Source organism: Oryx dammah, unplaced genomic scaffold (genome assembly GCF_014754425.2).
Source record: "Oryx dammah isolate SB20612 unplaced genomic scaffold, SCBI_Odam_1.1 HiC_scaffold_4, whole genome shotgun sequence".
NCBI lineage: Eukaryota > Metazoa > Chordata > Mammalia > Artiodactyla > Bovidae > Oryx > Oryx dammah.
In genome coordinates, this window is record NW_024070188.1 from 53,224,331 (window position 1) to 53,246,053 (window position 21,723).

At 36.5% G+C, this 21,723-nt stretch overlaps 1 protein-coding gene across 1 annotated transcript in view; it reads right to left on the reverse strand.

Moving 5' to 3' along the window:
* Positions 1-21,723, reverse strand: part of THEMIS (thymocyte selection associated) — a 188,451-nt gene that overhangs the window by 88,664 nt on the left and 78,064 nt on the right. The window contains 1 exon segment of the mRNA XM_040238742.1: positions 14,703-15,751. Within this exon segment, the coding sequence (XP_040094676.1) occupies positions 14,703-15,751 (1,049 nt within the window).

Here is a 21,723-nt window from a genome sequence, read left to right on the forward strand (position 1 = left end):
TACAACCCCTATGGACTGTAGCCTGCTAGGCTCCTCTGCCCCTAGGATGGATTGCCCAATACACTGGAGTGGGTTGCCAATTCCTCTTCCAAGGTATTTTCCCATCCCAGGGATCAAATGCACGTCTCCTGTGACTCCTGCATTAGCAAGCAGATTCTTTATCACTGAGCCACCTGGAAGGCCTAGTAACACTCATAGGGACACTAAAAGGATTTAATGAGAATTATTTAGTTATTTGAAATTTAGTAAGTCACCAGTGAACAGATAAAAATAACAAAATTCCTTTCAAAGACTGGGAACTGAAGAAAGAATCAAGTCTTTGCAAACTACACATTTAGTATAGTTGAAGTATAAATGTGAAGAAAGATATGGAGAGAAGGAAGGCTTTAGAAATACATAAGGGACAGATGATAAAAAAAATTCAAAGGAAAACTACATAGAATTTTTAGCAAGAGACTATACAGTAAGAGTTTCCTTTTACAATGATCAGTATGTCAGTGATGTGTATATAGTGTGACCAGAAATAAAGGCTACATATTTATTGAAAAAGTTTGCATATAAATGGATGCACTTAATTCAAACTTGTGTTGTTCAAGAGTCAGCTGTATTTAGAAGATGATCTCAATAATCCATCCAAGAAATAATGATGACCTAAAGTGAGGAGGTATATATTCAAGAGATGTTAATAAACAGAATCTATAGAATTTAAAAATTAACAAGTGGGAAGAGTAAAAAATTTAAAAAAAAAAGGATCGTTCCTAGGTTCCTGGTTTAAGCTACTCAGTATACAGCATTTGGAAAGATAAGAAATACAGAAGAAAGATTAAATGTGATTAATGTTTTTAAAGACAGTAGAGTAGTCCTTGTATTGTTCACTAGTATCAGATTTCCTTCTACATCCAGGCATAAAGGAAGGTTATACTTTCTCATCCCCAATTATACAGGGACTACACTTTTCTTTGGCTAATTAAATAAGTGTAGTGGATAGAGCTAGAGCTAGAGATCTATCATTAGTGCATTATTTCCAGTTCATCATTCTCTATCCACACAATGACAACCCTCCATGTTCCAGAAAAAGGAGTTTCCATTGATGAAGGTCCTTAATAGAGGATGCCATGCTTCAAAAAAATTCTCCTTTGACAACTTAAAATTCCAAGAAATTTTAAGTTACACACACATTGAGAACATTGATGAGTTCTATCATTTTTTGTGAGGAAAAATAAAAGCATCAGTTAGCCACAGCTTGAAGTTTGATTCTAAAATCACAAGTATTCTCAGGTACTGAGTCTCTTTAAATATTGTTCATTATATCTTCCTGAAGGTCTATAATCTAGACTTTTGGTCTAGGAAAATTATACAACGTTGAGCAGCCTTAATCAGCTTAGAATTGAGGTAGTAAATTTGAGATTACCTGTATTGGATTTTGTGAGAATTAGATGAGTTTACACAGGTAAGAAAGCTTAGAATAGTGACTGATTCATTGTAAGCATTGAATTAATAAAAGTTCTCCAATTGCTTATTTTTAGGCTTTTTATGTACCTCTTTCATCTCTTATATTTTGGATTTCCTCACAGAATTCCATCATTCTTTCTCATGAGCTACACACTCTCCAGTTTCGTCTAATCCTCTCCCAGAACTTCATCTACCATTTATATTTTCTGACACTTGAATCATCAACTTCATCCTGGAATTCTTTCCCAAACTACAGACTGTTAACTTCTAACCAGACACCTCAGCTCAGACATTTCACAGATATTTCAAACTGAGCATACTTTAAAATAGACTCTTCCTTTTCCCCTGCAAAACCATCCCTCCATGTCCTGTGTTCTTGATTTAATGAGCTTCATCACCATCCATTCTGATGCTTATGTCAGAAGTCTGGATATTTTCCTTATACAGTGCCTTTTTTACTTTCTACACTTCATCAGTCACACATCCTACAAATAGCATCACCTAAAATCGTTCTGAATATTTCTCATTCAGTCACAGAGGCAATTATCTTATCTCTCTTATATTAGTATTTTAAGCTTTCTAATTGGTATCCCTGCCTCTATTTGAATGGATTATCTGCTTTATAATTAGAGAGTTTCTCTAAACTAGACAATTGAATAACTTTATGAGATGCAGTTTTTAAAATTATTTTTATTTTGTTTTGTGGTATAGTTGATTAACAATGTGGTGATAGTTTCAGGTGAACAGTGAAAAGATTCAGCCATACATAAACCTGTTGATGTTGTTACTCTTAGTTCAGTGGTTACCGACTCTATGCTTCCAAGGCAGAGAATGTGGGTTCAATCCCTGGTCAGGGAACTAAGATCCCATGTGCCATGCAGCCAACAAGCAAACAGAAAATGCCCCTTACTTTATAAGTGTATGGGTCAATGAGTTTACTAAATTTATAGAGCAGTGCAACTATTGCCAAAATTCAGTTTTAGAACTTTTTCGTTACCCAAAAAGTTCCCTTATGCTATCTGTTTGCATTTCATTTCTACTCCTACCCACCACCCTAGGCAACCATTTCTCTGTTTTCTGTCTCTATAAACTTGTCTTTTCTAGATGTTTTGTATCTAAAATAGAAATTTTATTGTTATTTCCCACCTGGGGAGCCTACAATAGCCTCCATTTTTTTCTCTTTAGAAAATCCAAATTCCTTTAAAAACAGAGCAGTTTAGAAAGAACCAATCTTTTTTTTTTTTTTTAATGTGGAATACAACTGATTTTTTTTCTTCATTTTTGTGGTGTACTAAAACACTATAGTATTTCTTTTTAAAAGTTAGGAAGATGAGAAAATAAGAACTAGTTTGTTTCAAATCCTAAATGTTGAAGCTGTGGGTTTAATGGGCACCAAAGGTTATTGTCAAAGGAGACTTGAAAATAACAAAATAAACTACTTCTTGGAAAAACAAAACCAAAAAAAAAAAAAAAATGACTAAAGGTAAGAGAGATAAGGAATGGTGGTGAGATTTGTAAGAACATGGGAACAGTCCTTAGGAAATTAGGTAAGAAGAAAGGGGTCTGCAGTTATGTGGACCTGATGACAGAAAGAGGCAAAAGGTATGTCAAGTAACATGAAAACTGAGTTCTGACCTTTGGGAACATGCGGAGTGGCAGGAAATCTAATATGCTGATTCTGAGAAAGTCTCATTCCCCCTGTGACAGAGTGATACAGAAATGAACTGAACAACTTTGGAGCCCTGACCTAAGAAACTTGGTAATGATTCACCTTTTATATCCTAACCCTCTTTGGTCTTCTACCTTCATATTATTACACTGTGCTACAGACATTTTAAGCTTCTCCTAGATCCTGACATGAGGATCCAGGAGACAACCCAATAGACATGAGTTTGAGCAAATCCAGGACATAGTGAAGGACAGGGAAGCCTGGCAGGCTTCAGTCCCTGGGGACGCAAAGAGTCTGACATGCCTGAGTGACTGAACAACAGATCTGAATAAGGTTATGTCTCCACACCATCGCCAGCTCAGGGTTGTTTTTTTTTTTTTTTTTTTTTTTTTGGCTAAATCACTCTAAACATCATTCGACATCTGACTGTTCCTACATGTCCAAACTTACATATTTCAACTGAGTCATTAAATATCCTTTCTGAGCTCAGTCCCACATTTCATTGTGTGTATGTGCTCAGTTGCTAAGTTGTGTCTGACTCTGATTCCATGGACTGCCCACCAGGCTCCTGTCCATGGGATTTGCCAGGCAAGAATACTGTAACGGGTTGCCATATCCTCCCAGGGGATCTTCCAGAAACAAGGATCGAACTCACATCACCTCTGTCTCCTTCAATGGCAGGGGAATTCTTTACCACTGAGCCACCTGGGGAGCCCACATTTCTAGAGGAGATTTTAATAAGTTGTCTTCCAAATCCCAATACTGGCCTGTATACAAGACTTTTCAACTTCCATACTGTAATTGTCTGTTTTCCTATGTCTAATCCATTGTACAGAAAGTCCACTGAGCACAGATACTATATTTTATTCACTGGATAGTCTCCATTGCTGATCATAGTAAATGGCACATAATTAAGGTTTTATATCTATGGAACTAAAATAACTATAAACAATTATAATTATTTTTAACATTGTAGAATAATTATTGATATAAATAATTTTAAAACACTGTATGCACAATGTACAATTAAAGTAATATTTAAAGAAATTCAAATCAATAGATTTTTAAATCTTTCTCCTCAATCTTTTATTGCAATTATATAGTTTTAGTTTTTCTCTATGCATCTGTAATATGCTCTGATTTTTCTTGACTTATAAAGAATATGTTCATTTTTTGAGATCCATAACTCATTAATCTTTACTAGTCTTTTTCTTTGTATAGGTCCATAGCTCTCTTAATGAATAAAAGGCTTCCTATTCTCTCTGGATCTGTGTTATCACCAACTTGATGGGAAATTTCAAAATTCTTAATCCGAGTCCTAGTCTTCATTCTAGTTCCTGAAATTTATTTCAGCTAAATCTGAATTGTCACCAAAGAACTTTCTGATTATGCCAATAATGGCCTTAGGTCTTCCCTAAATTTCTAACATCTCAAATAGCTTAAGGTATTCTCCAGGTTTTTCTCATTACTGGATCAGGAAAGAAAAATTCTGAACATGATAAACCCATATTTATAAGAACAAAATGCTAGAAGGAAGTGTCTTTCCTCATGTCACCACTTTCTTGTCCTTTGATGTCTTCTAGAGGTACATGAAAAGAGTATAATTGGTACAGACCAGACACACTGGTAGAAGCTGGCATCTCTCAAAGAATGAACTTTCCTTAAAAAGCTGATATCCAAGCACATTTAAATAGATTTTAAAATAAACAGGAGATCATTTCCAGTTTCTTTCTTTAATAAATCCATATATATGAGTGATTTTACTGAGAGCCATTTTATATGTATAAAATGAATTGTGAGTATCAGAAGGAACTTAAAGACTGAGCATGGATAGAGAAGAGAGTAAGAATTGAGTTCCAAGGCACTTGAGCACTTAGATGTGAAGACCAGAGGAAGAGCCAACAAGGACCTCAAAAGAAAATTCGACCCCTGCAGCATAAGAAAACTAGTAGGGTATGCATTTCCAGAAAATGAAGAAAGATTCCAAAAAGGAGAGGGTATTGAACTGTGACATTTACTGCTTAGTATCTAAATGATATGAGCAGTAAAGATTGACCATAAAATTTGGCAACCTGAATACCACTTGGAACCACAACCATTACATACTTCTCGGTATCAATTACCTCCCCGGCAAAAAAATATCAAGACTCATTTCATGAAGAAGTGTGAAGGACTAAATGAGATAATACATGAAAGCACCTAGCATAATGCAAGCAACAGAGGTATAAGCAGGAGGTTTTTTAAATTATTGATACAGACTGAGGTTGTCTGTAACTAGACTGCCTGAATACAGTATGCTTGACAACCATGTGAGAGAATTTGGCTGAAGTGTCTAGTATGACTGGAAAAAGCAGAAATGATTATAGCTCAGAGAAGAAGCTGGAACCAGAGACAATGAGGAGAAAAATACGTGGGTAGGGTAATTCCTATCTTTGGATAACAATTAAAGGAACACATCTCTCATGACTCTGTGTTTTATCCTATCTCATGACTGGTAACTGCACACTTTTTAAACATTAGTTAATATTTGGAAAGCATTTGAAAACAACAACAAACTTCTCTTAAGGACAAATGGTATGTAAAGTTTAGTGATCTAAATAAGCATAATGTCACAAGTTAAAATTCCATTCTTATCTCCTACACAATATATTATCTAACTCCATAATTTTACAGTCAACCCTTTTACATTTTGTATCTGCATAAATATCTATAGGTGGGTGTCCCTAGTGACTCAGTGGTAAGGAATCCATCTGCCAATGCAGGAGACATGGGTTTGATCCCTGGATCAGGAAGATCCCCTGGAGAAGGAAATCACAACTCACTCCAGTATTCTTGCCCGAGAAGTCCCAAGGACAGAGGAGCCTGGCGGGCTATAGTCCATGGGGTCACAAAGAGTCAGACATGATTTAGCAACAAAACAATAACAACAAATAACTATAGACTTATTATGCAGTTCTTGGGGTCTTTGATATATAAAATTACTCCATTTGGCTAATTTTTACTCAATGACCTTCTGATTTTATAAGATTTCCCTTAATTTTTTCCTCTTCTCATCAGATTTAAAATTAGTTATGTAATTGGTCATGGTAAACATCTTAAATAATGGTGTGTCCTACAAGACAGCTAAAAGCAATTTGTGTTTTTAAAGTATTTTTCATCATAATGATCATGACCATGACATCATGATCATATTGAAGCTAGAGTCTGGATGAAGCATAATGTAAAAGAATTAATGCTGCAAAAGGCTGGTTGAAAGTCTGCACTTAAATAATGCATTTGTATGAATCATTTCTTTCTCTATAAATTTTTAGAAAAATACTAATTTTTGGAAGCCTATTTTTATGCATTCTTTCAGAACCATCTTATGCTCATTTTCTATCTTAACATTTACACAGGAAATTTGGTTTGCAAAGCAAAGCATATGTCCTTATTTATGTAGGTCTTACATCAGTGATTAAAAGTAATGGTTGACTTGCAAAAAATGTATTTGCTCAAATATATATCTTATGCTTTAACAATTTTTTTCTAGGCAAAGATTTTATTCTAAAATAAATTCAGAACTGATAAATACAGTAATGAAAAAAATCATGTGAATCCATTTTGGAAACTGCAAAGTCATTTTGAACTTACCCTCTCTAGATTTCTCTACCTGCTCTTTGGATTTTTTTAAATTTTAGAAGAAAATGAATGTAGCAAACTCAAAAAGCAACAGTTAACTATCTAGTGAGCCCACACATAACTCAATGATTCCAGGCACTAAACTCACTACAGAAATTATAAGAAGTTGGCAATTCAAATGCCTTCCCTTTATACAAACTGTGCACTGAACATTCCAAACTGTTGATTCTTCTCCTAAGGTTGCTCATTTCTAAATAAGGGTATCCAGGTTATCGACATTTAAGAAAGTGAAAAGCCTTTGTAAATGCCAAAAATCTAAAGTGAAATGATTTACTCCAAATTTCATTTAATCGTTTTGCAAATCTACTGGAAAAATAAATATTTTTTAATTTACATTTTTGTGGAATTTTAATACTAACACTGAAAATATAATGATCACCTATTTGGTGGTATTTTACTTCTTGACTCCACAGATGGGAGAGAGATGCAAGGAACAGTATGAATCAATGTTTTTCATCAGCTCTTTCTCATTCACCCAGTGAGAGCATTCTCAGTTGGCAGAAAGCTCAAAGATGGCCAAATTTTTGGTTTATTCAAGTATTTCTAAGTAGGAATGTACTTCAACCATCCTGGAATGGAAACAATGTTCTCTGGACAAAAACTCCTTAGAAAAAAATAGTATTTTACTATTAGTTTTACAGCTTGCTCATTTTTTGCTTGAAATTCCCTTAAAATTGGACAATGTGTTCTCTTACTTTAACCAATTACTTTTCATTTAAGATTCATTTAAACCATTCTTTGGCTATTTGGCTAGATGTATTTCATGTGTCATAACTAGAGGAAAGTTTTAAAAGTTCTGATTACTCTCCCACATCCAACAGCACAAAAAGTACTTATAAATATTCTGTGCTACCCATTGGGCACAGATTTCTACCTGTAGGTTTCAGCTGGAAATTGGGTTTGGCTCATTTTCAACCCAGTACTTCCTTTATTCATTCTTTGCCTGATTCTCCCATCTTTTTCACTTCTTCCTACTATAGTTGGCTATTTACAGGCTAAAGCCATTTACTAGACTACAAACTGCAGGGAACTCAAAAACCATCATGTACTAATTTGTGTGTTATCTGGCCCTAATAAAAGGTCAAATATCTGCTAACATACACTAAAACTGTATCTCACAGTTAAAATTTGTCTTTTTAAAGGAAGATCATAGATTCCCTTTATTTTCCTTGTTATTCAGATTTAAATCTCCAGTTTCTTAAGTATGTCTATATTTCACATTCCTTGCTTTTGGTCTTTGAAAATGGCTGACACATTAATTTTCTCTATTCACAGTGAAATAGACTTAAAGCTTCTATGTTAGAACAAGAGGACACACTAAGGCATCAGTCTTCAGAAGTGCAGAGTTGGTTACAAATCCACTCTTAATGTCTTTACACCACATCAGGTTAACAAAAACAAAAACAAATCACATCCTTTGTGACTAAATCCTACAGATGACAAATGAGTGGATGTCTCTAAAGATCTAGATTTAGCCTAGGAGTGTGGGTTTCTTTAACACTTTTCAGCCACTCTGTCACACCAGTTCAGAAATGAGTCTCTGCACCCAGCAGCAGCTGTTGAAGTGTTCTCTCTCTGCACCTCCCAGAAACAATTGCTTTCCTTCTGCCTTTTTCAGCTCTCACTTTAATTCTGGTACAGGGTTTGTTTTCTGCTCAGTTCATAGTACCTTGCCATAACTGCCTCCCCTGCTCTTTGTCTTAATGTCTCCTATGGGTATTCTTGTCCGACAGAAATCTAGACATTCCAGCAGCAAAGTGGACACTTGGGCATTAAATGGCCAAACAGAGTTAGTGAAACGCAAGATTTCTGGTCGCAGATGCAGTCTCCAAAGGAGTGGAATATCTCATCTTTCAACCAAAGGTTTGTTTTTCTATCTGGTTATAGGCTTTTTCATCAGAATACAGAAGTTACATTTCTCCTATGTGGCACTCAGAAGTCATAGCCATATATATTCAGGACAGGCAAAAACCCCAGTGAGGATATGCTCTTTCAAACTATCCGAAACTACTTCTGACAGAGAAACTAACCATCAGAGAAGAGGAGTTTACTCCACAACACTCTTACTTAGAACAGAATTTTAGGCCCTGCTTAATTTATTTAATCACCTGGTGGCTCAGACGGTAAAGCGTCTGTCTACAATGCAGGAGACCCGGGTTCGATCCCTGGGTCGGGAAGATCCCCTGGAGAAGGAAATGGCAATCCACTCCAGTACTATTGCCTGGAAAATCCCATGGACAGAGGAGCCTGGTAGGCTACAGTCCATGGGGTCGCAAAGAGTCTGACACGACTGAGCAACTTCAATTCACTTTATAACATTTAATCACTTTATAACATTGTTTTCATCTGATTAAGTATCAGAATGCACAGATCTTAAAGATACTATTTTTAATTTGTATAAACCTAAGAGGAAATTTGAAAGGTTGCTTGGTGCATTCTTATCCCTTTTTTTTTCCCCCAGGCTCCAAATCTTATTCTTCCAAACACGGAACTATCATATTTAAAAAACAACAACAGAATCTTCCAGTGTAAGGCTTCATGGGCCTGGAGATGTGCTGTCATCTCGACTGAAATCCATCCCCCTACTCATCTGCCCAGCTTACACCCAAACCACAATTCTCAAATTTCTACTACAATTGAGTGCTTTCTTAGTTAGGTATTAGAGAACAGTTGACAATCTCACCTTGGGAAACAATTCTATAATATTCTAACTCTTATAACCTATACTAAGAGAGTCTTAATTTCTAAACTTCTTAGGTGAAGTGTAGAGTTCATAACTGACAATGGATACCTATCACAAGTGAATCTGATTAACACTGTGTATATTTGATTTCTTACTATTAGATAGCCTATACAACTATTCTATTATTAACAGGACAAGAAATGATCTTATAGAGCTAAGGACCAAGGGAAGGCAAAAGTAAACTACACAATGAAGGATCTGATATTCTTCCCTACATTTGTAATATGGTATTTTAATGAGTCAAGTCAGTTTGAGTAGTTAAACTCCAAATAACCCTTACAAATTCTTATCTGAATTTAAGGCACTATTCCACATACAATCCAAAATCTTTGAGGCTTCCTTTCAATGGCTGCATTCTGCCTACAAATTTTTTTAATCTTATCCAATCCCTTCAAAAGCATACATAGAAGAGCTTTAATGCAGAGATCAGAAGAAATATGAAAGAAATATGTGAAAGGATGACATTGTGATAACAAGAAATGGTTGGTTGCAAGATTTTTCGAGTACATTATAAAGAAACTGACAGAGTTTCTGTTTAAATTCCAAAAATAATATACTGACTAAAGTCCCATCTTCATGGTGAGAAAAAATGTTGAAAATGAGGCGGTCAGTAGATCTGAACACAGGTAAATTAGAGCATACTCTGGCATTTTAAACTGATTTCAGAGAAAATATAGCTCTTTATTGACCACACCAGAAACGATGAAACTAATCATGAAGAATTATAGACGCTCAATTGACTGATGATAAACTTTCGATCAAGCTAGTATCTCTTGATGACACCACTGACCTAGGGTTTCCTAGCTTCTGCTGAACACTTTTCAAGGCCAAGAAATAAGTTCCAACGTATTACACCAAAAATGTCCTTCCTTTCACTCTCAACCAATGTAGCAATGGAAAATAAGGATGCACTCTTTGCTACAAAATAGCTCTTTCAATTATAAAATAACTAACATCATCTAGCACTAAGTCATTCAAGTTTAGACTATCACTTAGTTTCCTTAATCATTCACAGAACAAAATGACTCATGGACCTTTTAACATCTTAACAAATAACTCTTAACATCTTAACAAAGTTCAGTTAATCAACATTGTTTAGAAGCCTGGCTCAAACTAGACACAGAGTGGATGTGGGGTCTGAAAATTGAACAAACAGTTAAGAATTATTAATTTGATCTGGAATCCTACATGTATGAATTTAATCAAAGATAGCATTTGTTTTAGTTTAGCAGCTGGTGATAAAAGAAAATATATGCACTGATCTCTGTCCCTAGTTCTTGGCACAGAGCTCCTGAGGCCCTTGTAAATTCCTAGGTGAAAAGATACTAGGAACATCTTCTTTTCTAATATTTGGTTTTTGATCCCAGCTCCTGACACAGGGTTTCTAAATTCCCTCGAATTTTCTGTGCGATAGTGAGAGAGTTCATTGGAAAAGACTCTGGAAAAGTTCTCATTGGAAAAGACTCTGATGCTGGGAGGGATTAGGAGCAGGAGGAGAAGGGGACGACAGAGGATGAGATGGGTGGATGGCATCACCGATTCGATGGACATGAGTTTGAGTGAACTCCGGGAGGTGGTGATGGACAGGGAAGCCTGGCGTGCTGCAGTTCATGGAGTCACAAAGAGTCGGACACAACTGAGCAACTGAACTGAACTGAGGTTGATAAAAGAGTCTGGGGCCCTCAAGGAGGAAGGAGTCTGAGACCCTCAAGTAGGAGAAAGGGGTACACAGCTCTCAAGGAGGAGAAAAGGACAAACTTTTTTTTTCTACATTGGTTTGTCTTAGTCACATAAGACATTATTTTCTTTAAGCCCAGAGCTAATGATTACTCAACAAAACTCATCTTGCTCCAGGGTATGTTTTTCCTTAAGCTCTGTACTAATGAGCTTACCTTGTGGCTCAGCTGGTAAAGAATCTGCCTGCAATGCAGGAGAACTGGATTGATCCCTGGATTGGGAAGATCTCCTGGCTACACACTGTAGTATTCTGCTCTGGAGAATTCCATGAAGTTGCAAACAGTTGGACATGACTAAGTGACTTTCACTTCACTTCTAATGATTATATAATAACAATGTATATTGTTTCTTTTCCTTAATAAGAACCTTCTGACTAATCTTGTTATCTTGTAGGAGTGGGTCTGGTAAGATCTTTCTATTGTTAGTTCTAATCTTGTTAATTTCAGATGTATCTTGTGGGAATGGGTCTAACAGTATGTAAGGCCTTGATAAGAGTAGCAAGGGGGGCACTCTCTGTTCCCCTTCTGATGTCTCTGTCAGAAGCATTCTCTGTCCTTTTTCACTGTAATAAACTTCTGCCACACAAAAGCCTGAGAGATCAAGCCTGGTCCCTGATCCCAAAGCTAAATCTTCTTCTTTGGAGGCCACGAATTTCACGTCCTTCATCATAAGCTATCAATAGGGGTGCATTTTGTTCTAATAAGGCGACTCTGGGTAGATTCTCAGATGGCTCTTGACTGGGGGCTGGTCACCAGAAACACCAAGCCATAATTAGAAACTTGGAATTTTCAGGCCTAACCCCCATTCTCTAGAGGAGAAGGACTGGAAAAGGAGTTAGTAATTGTTCATGCTGACAAGAACAAAAGTCCATAAAGTTCCCCAAAGTAGAGAGTTCAGAGAACTTTCAGTTTAGTGGACACATCCACACACCAGAAGGATAGTACTGTACACCCCATAAATTCCTGACCCTTCCAGACCTTTATCTGACTGTTCATCAGTATCCTGTATCATATCCTTTAAGAAACATAGGAGGAGGACTGGAAGGTTTTCTAAGCAGTAATCTAGACACAACATTATCGCTTTGTGTTTCTTTCCTAATAAAACATATAGATCATTTTCATCTGACCTGCTTTCAAAGGATATTTAAATTTTTTTAATTTATTTTTTCCTACAAATGGTTTCTTAGTAGTTTAGGGATTTTTGGTCTTTTCCTTCCTGCTGTAATAGGCACCTATGTTTTATATCTCTAGACCTTCACATACTGCTCCCATATTTCTATTATTTGAGACAACTAGTTTATTCCCTTCCCCACCAATCCTGGCTGTAGCTGGGACAACCAATGAGTTGATTGAAACAAGAGATGGCCATGTGATCCAAACTCCTCCTTCTTTTAAAAATTGGAACCAAACAAAGAAATTACATTCTTCTTTAGTGATGAAACTACGAGATGCAAGAACTGTCACAAGTCATGTCGTGTTTAATGAAAACAAAGGCCCACTCTGGCTGTGTTCTCCATCCTGTCTCTAATCACCCCTGAATCCTAGTATACCATTAGGTTCTCCAAAGGTACATGAACTCATACTTTCATTAAAAGGAAAAAGGAAGGGAAAAACCACTTTGCCATCAAAACAACACAGTCCCACAGGACTGCTGCCCACTTCAGATGCCAGTTACAAGTAGTAGGTCCCCAGGTTGTTGACAGCTTCTGTCTGATGGTTACAGATCAGAGGTCCCCAGAATCCCATCCTTGGGTTCCATTAATTTGCTAGAGTGGCTCACAGAACTCAGGGAAACCCCTATTTACTTTAACCAGTTAAGAAACTTTTTGGAGGCTCTAGGGAAGAAAGCTTTCCTGTCTTTCTAGCTTCTAGAGAAAATCCGCATTTCTTGCCTCAATGATTCCTGCCTCCATCTACCAAAGCAGAAATGTTCCACCTCTCTAAAGTTCTTCTATAGTCACATCTCTCTCTGACCCTGACCTCAAGTGAGAAAGATATTTTAAGGACTCTTGTGATTAACTTGGACCCACCTGAATAATCCAGGATAATCTCATCTCAAAGTCCTTAATTTTAAGTACATGTGCCAAGTCTCTTTTGCTTTCCAATGTAGTGTATTCAACAGTTCTGGAGGCTTAGGCATAGACATAGGCATAGGCATAGAGGGTGAGAGAGTGGTGGTAGGGGATGAGACTTTCTTCTTCTTCCCACTAAAACTGAGAGCAGCATTCCATCTCTCACATCATTTGATTCAGTAATAAAAATATATTAAACAGGAGAAGCTAGACACCCTCCATGTTTAGCAGCCTGTTAATCAACATTATTTGGAAACAGTTTAATTTCAAAATGACTCCTTCAAAATTGATTTTCTGGAAAGGAAACTTCTGGTTTTATCTTTTCCTGAAGATGAGTTTGAAGACCTTTATTGGATTTCCCCAGCAAACAATCAGAATGCAATCTTTGAAATGTAGAAGTAAAAGTATTTCCATACCCACATCCTTGAAGCCTGAGGCTGCTATCATTCCTGAGTATAGAGAGTAAACACAGCATCTCTCTTTGTTTTACTAATTGCTTTGTTTCCCCAAGCTGTCAGCTCAACATCTGCCAGGCCAGAATGCACTCTCTCCACACACCAGAGAGCTAACTACTGCCGGCCAGATGAAGGACCTGAGCTCCCTGGTGTAGGGGTAAGTGATTTCCAGGCACTCAGCAGGTGGTTTCCAAGAGGCAACAACTTTCAGAGAAAATGAAGCTGAAACCCCTCCCCTCCCAAAATCTTTAGAGTGGTTATGGAGTTGTTGATTCTATAATGATCTCATACTGTCTGCAATTTTATTGATTTTGTTTTTCAAAAGAACTGTTAAAGATGACAATTCTCAGACAGGCAGAATGTGGGCAGATGCCCATATTCTCACACAGTTCTGCCAAGATACTTTTGCATCTTTCTGCACATAAAACAAAATGAAGACATGTGTCATAGATGCCTGCTACTGGTACCCCACCCCCAAAAGAAGGGGGTTTATTGTGTGCTCATTTCCTGTATGTAGTATTAAAACAACTCCACCTAGAAAAAAATGAACAGCTCTTCCAAAATAAAAGAGATTTGCTTCTGAGGCACCTTATAAACCATTCCTAATTAACAAAACCCATTGAAACAACAATTTGGGTCATCATAATCAAATGCCATCCCTGCTATTTTTAATTCTTAAACTTCTTATCACATCTACTAGTGAAGCATCAAAATACAAAATGCTGTAACAGCTTATGCTCTGTTGATGTTGAATCATCTACTGTGCATCAGAAAGGCTCATTTCAAATATGGCATGAAAGGAAGAGAACTAAGCAAAAACGAGATTCAGAAAAGACTTGAAATAAACTGCCTCCAGCAAAACGCTCAAGAGGAAAAACTGCAAAATCATAGCCTTACCTTGGGAGACTTGGGCAGATTCACTGTCTTTTCTTTTGCTAGGCTTAGCGAAGTTAACTCTATTTTCTCCACTGAGGGATGCTTTGGAGGGCGAGGTGGGGGGTGCAAGAAGGAGCTTTCATATCTCCGTATCAGGTAATACTGTTCTTCAGTGATCTCTTCGACCAGAGTACTGACTAGAAATGATCCTGTATCCCCAGAGAAATTATTAACTAACTGAACAGTCATATTCACACGGCCAACAGGAATTTCCCAGAGCTCCTTGGGGTTGGCAAAGTCACTTATGAGTAGATAAGAGTTAGTGATAGATTCCTCCAACTGTAGTCCTGGTGTAGCAGCCAAAATGTCTTTTTCAATAGAAAGATCTCTCACAGACACCTTCACATTGAAGGGCAGGTGGAACTGTGCACAAAGCTCAGAAATCTGGTACAGTTTCTTATCATGGATCACCTCTACAAAACCTCCATCCATGTACAAAGGTAGCAGTGCTGCCTCATGGGAATTTTTGAGGATTTTTTCACAAACCAGAACATCCATCACTTTTTTAATTCCTTCACAGAGGACTTCAGTTGTCTGTGAGTGATGCACTAGAAACTCATCCCCGACAGAGACAGATGACAGCTCCTCAAAGGGGGAATGAAAGGCTTTGGTGGCCACCACGTGCAGAGTCTCCTTTTCACTCTTTGCTATCTTAAGGTCATAGGGTGTTGGGAACTCTCGAGGTCGCCGCTTGAATTTGCCTTTATAGCTAGTGGGGATCAAGAAGTGTCTTTTAGAGGAATTGCTTCTAATTTCTGAAGCCAAGATCTTTGATGCTTGGCACTTTTTGTGGATCACAATGGTTTTCCCAGGCTGTAAAATGCTTATGGGTAGCTGGTTTCCTTGGGGTGCTTCTATGACTTCAGCTACTATGGGGAACTCTTTATTGGTCATTTCATAAAGATCTTGTGTAGATAATACCTGAAGAAACCAGTTGGCATCATAGCTGTCGGTAATGTCTTTGACTTCAACATCTAAACTGGGGAGGATCCGGACTATATCCTTTCGGACTGAAAAAGAAAAGACATTTTTTGCATCAAAATGTTGCTCTGGAGTAGTGTTAAAATCACTCCAGGAAACCCAAGGAAGAGGGGAAATATGTATTCATGTGGCTGATTCTCTTTGCTATACAGCAGAAATTAACACAACCTTGTAAAGCAGCTATACTCTAATTAAATAAGTATTCTAGGGAAATGGCAACCCACTCCAGTACTCTTGCCTGGAAAATCCCATGGATGGAGGAGCCTGGCAGACTTCAGTCCATGGGGTCACAAAGAGTTGGATACGAATGAGTGACTTCACTTCAAAGAGAGTTAAAAAAACTCAGTCCAGGTAACCCAAATAAGTTTATTAGAAAATCTCAGATGCTTATGATATAACATTGCTTATGCATGACTTGTCCTTTTTTATATTTAAAAATGAAATAGACTGTAAATAAAACCAACATCCATAAATCTGCCTAGTTTTAGAAATGGACATTAACTAGTATCTTGGAACCCTACAAAAGTCACCAAAATCATATCCTCAGTTTAACCTAAGAGTAGTCATTCCTCTGATTTTGGTATTAAGTATGCCATTGGGGGTATTTTTTATAGTTTTATCATACATAACATACATGAATGTATGTACATGTGTTTAAAAGTATGTGTGTTTTTCCAGAAAATTTATTATATCATTTTAGGTCATGTTTTTGTGGTCCAGATAGTGTATGTAAAATCATCTTAGAGGAAAGTTTGGGTATTTTATGTAAGATTCTTCCTGCATAAGTCTCAAGACATACATTCTATATACAAAATTCTATTCCATGGGGTATAACTGTTTTGCAAAATCATGGGATATAAAGTACTCAGGATTAATTAATATGTGGAAATGGATACCAAAATGAAGTCTTTTTCCAACATGAAAACTATTCCTTTCTTTGCTGGTGCTACCTTAACCCCTAGATTGAAACGGAGTAGTACAGAATGTTACAGTCAAAAGACCACTCAGGAGTTCTAGGTTTGCTGGCAGAGTGCTTACCAGTGTATTCTCTGCCAATGTGTCACTGGGAATAATGAATCTCTTTATTTTCCCCAAGAATTCTTTCTTTGAGACTACAGAGAGACTTAAAATATTGTCCTGAAATCATCTGCTCTCCATATACTGTTCCACACACTATCCTTACAGATGGTCTTGCATCAAAAAATAAAGTTTTACATTAATATTAAAAGGATTTTATAATGGTTTGTATTGTCTTGAAAATATCCTAACACTTAATGTTTTTCAGCCTTTCTATGGTCTACTATTATTTTCCAGTATATCTAGCCACCCTTCTGTCAATATTCTTTCTTCCCTGTATGCTTTTGTAAATGCATAATTTGGAATAGCTGGAAGACAGAATTTTTCTCTTATAATACATTACCTATATTAATATGTTTTGTATTGCTGTTTATGGATCATCTGAAAATTCTAATTTGTGTCATATTACTTGTACATGCTGCATTAGAGAGTTTCTAAAAACACACAGTATGACATTGTATTAGTTTATTTTCTTCAACATAAAAAAGAAAAAAAAATCAATTATTGTCTATAGGTTGAAGGTCAGTAAAAACTGCAAAGATTTTCCATTAAAAAAGAAAAGGGGGAAATGCTAAAAAAAAAAAAAAGTTTATCAGTTCATTTTATAAAACTTGGTAAACTCAAACTTTTGAAATTGTTGTGATAGGTTTCCCTGAACCCCAAGGTAATTTTAGAAACTGTAAAATCACACTTATTTCAATTGAAATGAACACTGTTTAAGAATTATAGAGCTAGGACTAGATGGGTTCATAGACTCACGTCATTTCTCAAGTTGAGGGCACAGCTTGACACTGGTAGAATAGATGTCGTTAAGGAGTTTCTGGGGATTCTAAATTGAACATAAAGACCATAATACAAACTAGATAACAATCTGCATTTGGGCACAATGAGTATGATGGGGAAAGAACTGTCTTAATACTTTCAGCTCAGTTCAGTTCAGTCGCTCAGTTGTGTCCAACTGTTTGCGACCCCATGAATTGCAGCACACCAGGCCTCCCTGTCCAACTCCCTGAGTTCACTCAAACTCATGTCCATCGAGTCGGTGATGCCATCCACCCATCTCATCCTCTGTCGTCCCCTTCTCCTCCTGCCCCCAATCCCTCCCAGCATCAGAGTCTTACTTTAGGATGATTTTATTGCCAGAGAAAGCCTATGGGCCAGGCTACCTAACTTCTATTCAATTTCTATGTATCCAATTCCTGACCTATATTCAATGCTTCTGTACCAAATCTGCTAAAGATATGCTAGCTTATCTGATCCTACTTGTAATACCAGCAGCATCTGACAGAGTAGATTTGACTCTGCTATATCATTTTTTCACTTATTTCCTTCTTATAATTCTTCTCAACTTTTTTGCTGGTTGCTTCTCCTGTATACACCACCCACTCCCTGCCGCCCACACACACACTTTTTAATGTTTCTTGGTTTTGCTCCTTTCTTTGCCCACACTCACACCCACATGATCTTACACAGTCTCACATCTGTCTTTAAGTCTCATCTGTATGCTGATGATTCTCCAATGTGTATCTCTAGCCAAATAATTCTCCTGCACTCCAAATATCTACTTAAGATCTCCACTTGGATGTCTAAAAGATGTCTCAAAATTAACACATTTAAACTGAAATTCTGATCTTCCCGACCCAAACCTAATCTATCTGTTGCTCATTCTTCTAAGAAAACGCCTCTCATGCTTTAGGCAGGGTGAGGAAAAAAGTAACCATTTTTAAATACATCCAGATCATTCACTTCTTCTTTAAAAAAAAAAGGCTTGAGCTAAGAAAATCTCTTTTGCTACAGCCCAGCCAACTTGGGTTTTACAGAGTCTAACTGATGTGGGAAGGGAATTACCAAACTCCAGTCCCTGATGACCATTCTATCTCACTAAAGAGATGTGAGGGAAAAAGCTGAGAAGCAAGATCATTAAAAGACTGAGACTTAATTACAGGATTATAGAATGCTTCAGCTCCCCAGCACTTTACCAAGCATATCAAGGAGACTTATATATAATAGCAGAAGATTACAATGGAAAGAATGGCATTTATGACCCTATTTAAGTAGGGGTCTGTAGGGAAAGACAACAGGTGAAATAGTAGACTAGAACACTACATAAAATGTTAGTTTCTGACTCCTACAGGTACAGTAACCAACAAACACAGCCTAATTCCTATTTAAAAGCTCACACTAAGGACTTATTACCTCAATTTATTTTATCCTATACATCATGCTTAGCTTTCAACAAAAAATTCCAAGGTATGTTAAAAGGCAAACAACAGTCTGCAGATACAAAGCAAGCATCAATACTAGACTCAGATATGGAAGAGATTTTGGAATTATCAGATTGGCAATTTAAATATGATTAATATACTAAGGGCTCTAATGGAAGAAAATACAAGAAAAGACAGCTAATATAAGCAAAGAGATGGAAACTCTTGGAAATAACCACAAAGAAATACTAGAAATTAAAAACACAGGAAAAAAATTAAAGAATAACTTTGATGTATTCATTAATAAATTATATATGGCTAAGGAAAGAATCAGTGAGTCTGAAGATGTGTCAATAGAAACTTCCCAAATTGAAAAGAAAAATAATGAAAAAACAACTGAGAATTTCAAAGACCAGTAGGACAATTCCAAAGGTGTAACACACACATTAGAGGAATGCTAGAAGGAAAAAAGGAGAGAAAAGGCACAATCATGACGTTATAATGGCTGAGAATTTTCCAAAATTAATGAAGTTAGTAAACACAAAAAACTGACACCTAAACATATAATATTCAAACTACAGAAAATCGAAGAAAAGAGAAAACTTAAAGAAGCCAAAAGGAAAAACAAACAAACAAACCATTTTACCTTTGGATGAAAGAAACTAAGAACTACACTGGACTTTTCTTCAGAAACCATGAAAGCAGAAAGATAGTAAACAGCATATCAAAGTATTGAAAGAGGGAAAAAATACCAACCTAGAATTTTGTATGTGGAAAAATTAACCTTCAAAAGTCAAGGGTGGAAGAAGATGCTATCTCAAAATATCTCTTTGGTTTAAGGATTATTTTGAACTAAATGTTCTTCAAAAGTAGCAGATTCAAGAACACGCTGATCTCCCCTTTCTTCCTGAAAACAGGAGATAAAAACTCCATGCTAAAGATATCCTCCATACCAGAAGAAAGAAAACATTTTAACAAGGAGTCAAAGCCAAGATAATTCTGGACAAATAGACCTTGTCAAAAGAATTTTTATCTTCCTTTAACCTCTCCTCAAGTTTACTTTTCCACAAAAGTCTCAGTTGTTCAACTCAATTTAAAAGCTGCAGGTTTCACCATTTCTTTGGATCTTCATTTTCTTACGAGGGCTCCCACGTCAAACTTATGAAAATTTGTATGTTTTTCACCTGTTAATCTAAGATCAGTTTAATTCTCAGGTTCAGCCAAAAAACTCTAAGAGGGTAAAGGTGAAATTTTACCTTCCTTACAAAAGTGAAGGAGAGATAAAGACTTTCTTAGACAAACAAAAATGATAAACTATGTCAACCGTAGACTTGACTTGCAAGGAATATAAAAGAAGTTCTTCAGAGAAAAGAAAATTACATGTCAGAAACTCAGACCTACATGAAGAAAGAAGAGCATTAGAGAAGAAATAAATGAAAGCAAAATAAAATGTTTTATTTTTTATTGATAGAACAGTTTGTTCAAAATAAAAACTGCAACAACATATTGGATGATTAATGAAATAAATGACAGCACTGTATAAAGGGACAAGAAAGAGTAAGTGGGCATACTCTGTTACACGTTACCTGCACTTGTCGTGAAATGGTTAGTGTTAATTGAAAGTAGACTTAGATTATACATGCACATTTCAAATTCTAAGGTAATGACTAAAAATATTTTTGAAGTAAAGCTGATATGTTGAGGAAGAAAGAAAACGGAATCATGTAAAAGGCTCAATTAAAACGACAGTAGGCAGGAAAAGAGTGGCATAACACATCTAGTTTTTTTGGATGAGGCCAAAGATAGATATTAGAAAAGATGTGGCCACAACATCAGTCTTTAAGGATGGGGAGAAATTACAAGCCAAGATAGGATAGGAGAAGGAACATCCTAAGAAAACCACAATTATAGATAAGGAAGCAGACTAAAAGGATATGGTCAGTGATCAACATGTAATCCAGTTTCAGGATTTTAGATGAGAGCAGGGAGTTTGGAGACGAGACCTGTTGAAAGTAAGACTATGTCTGAAGATGGATCTGTCCCTTGAATGTTTGAGATTAATAATGACCAAATGAAATAGAATTCTGACAGATTAATTTGACAGTACGTTTGGAAGAGAAGCTGAAATCGATCATTTGTCTATCTCTACTAAGTGCCATGAAGCCCACAGATAATCACTATACTGACAACTCACTCCATCTAATTGCTGTTGCATCAACTTCAAATTTTATATATTTTATCATTTTGTTAGATAATACATTAAAACAAAATCCATGTTATTGTTTATAATATTCTCTTACTCCTGCATGTTTTAAGTTCTCCACTGTTGTTCAGTCACTAAGTCATGTCCAACTCTTTGTGACCCCATGGACTGCAGCACAACAAGCTTCTCTGTCCTTTGTTATTTCCTGGAGTTTGCTCAAATTCATGTCCTTTGTGTCAATGATGCCATCCAAGCACCTCACCATGAAGGGATGGGACCAGATGCCATTATCTTCGTTTTTTGAATGTTGAGTTTTAAGCCAGCTTTTTCACTCTCCTCTTTCACTTTCATCAAGAGGCTCTTTAGATCATCTTCACTTTCTGCCATTTCTGCCACATTCTGTGTATTTGAGGTTATTAATATTTCTCCTGGCAATCTTGATTCTAGATTGTGCTTCATCTAGCCCAGCAGTTCACATGATGTACTCTGCATATAAGCAGGGTGACAATATACAGCC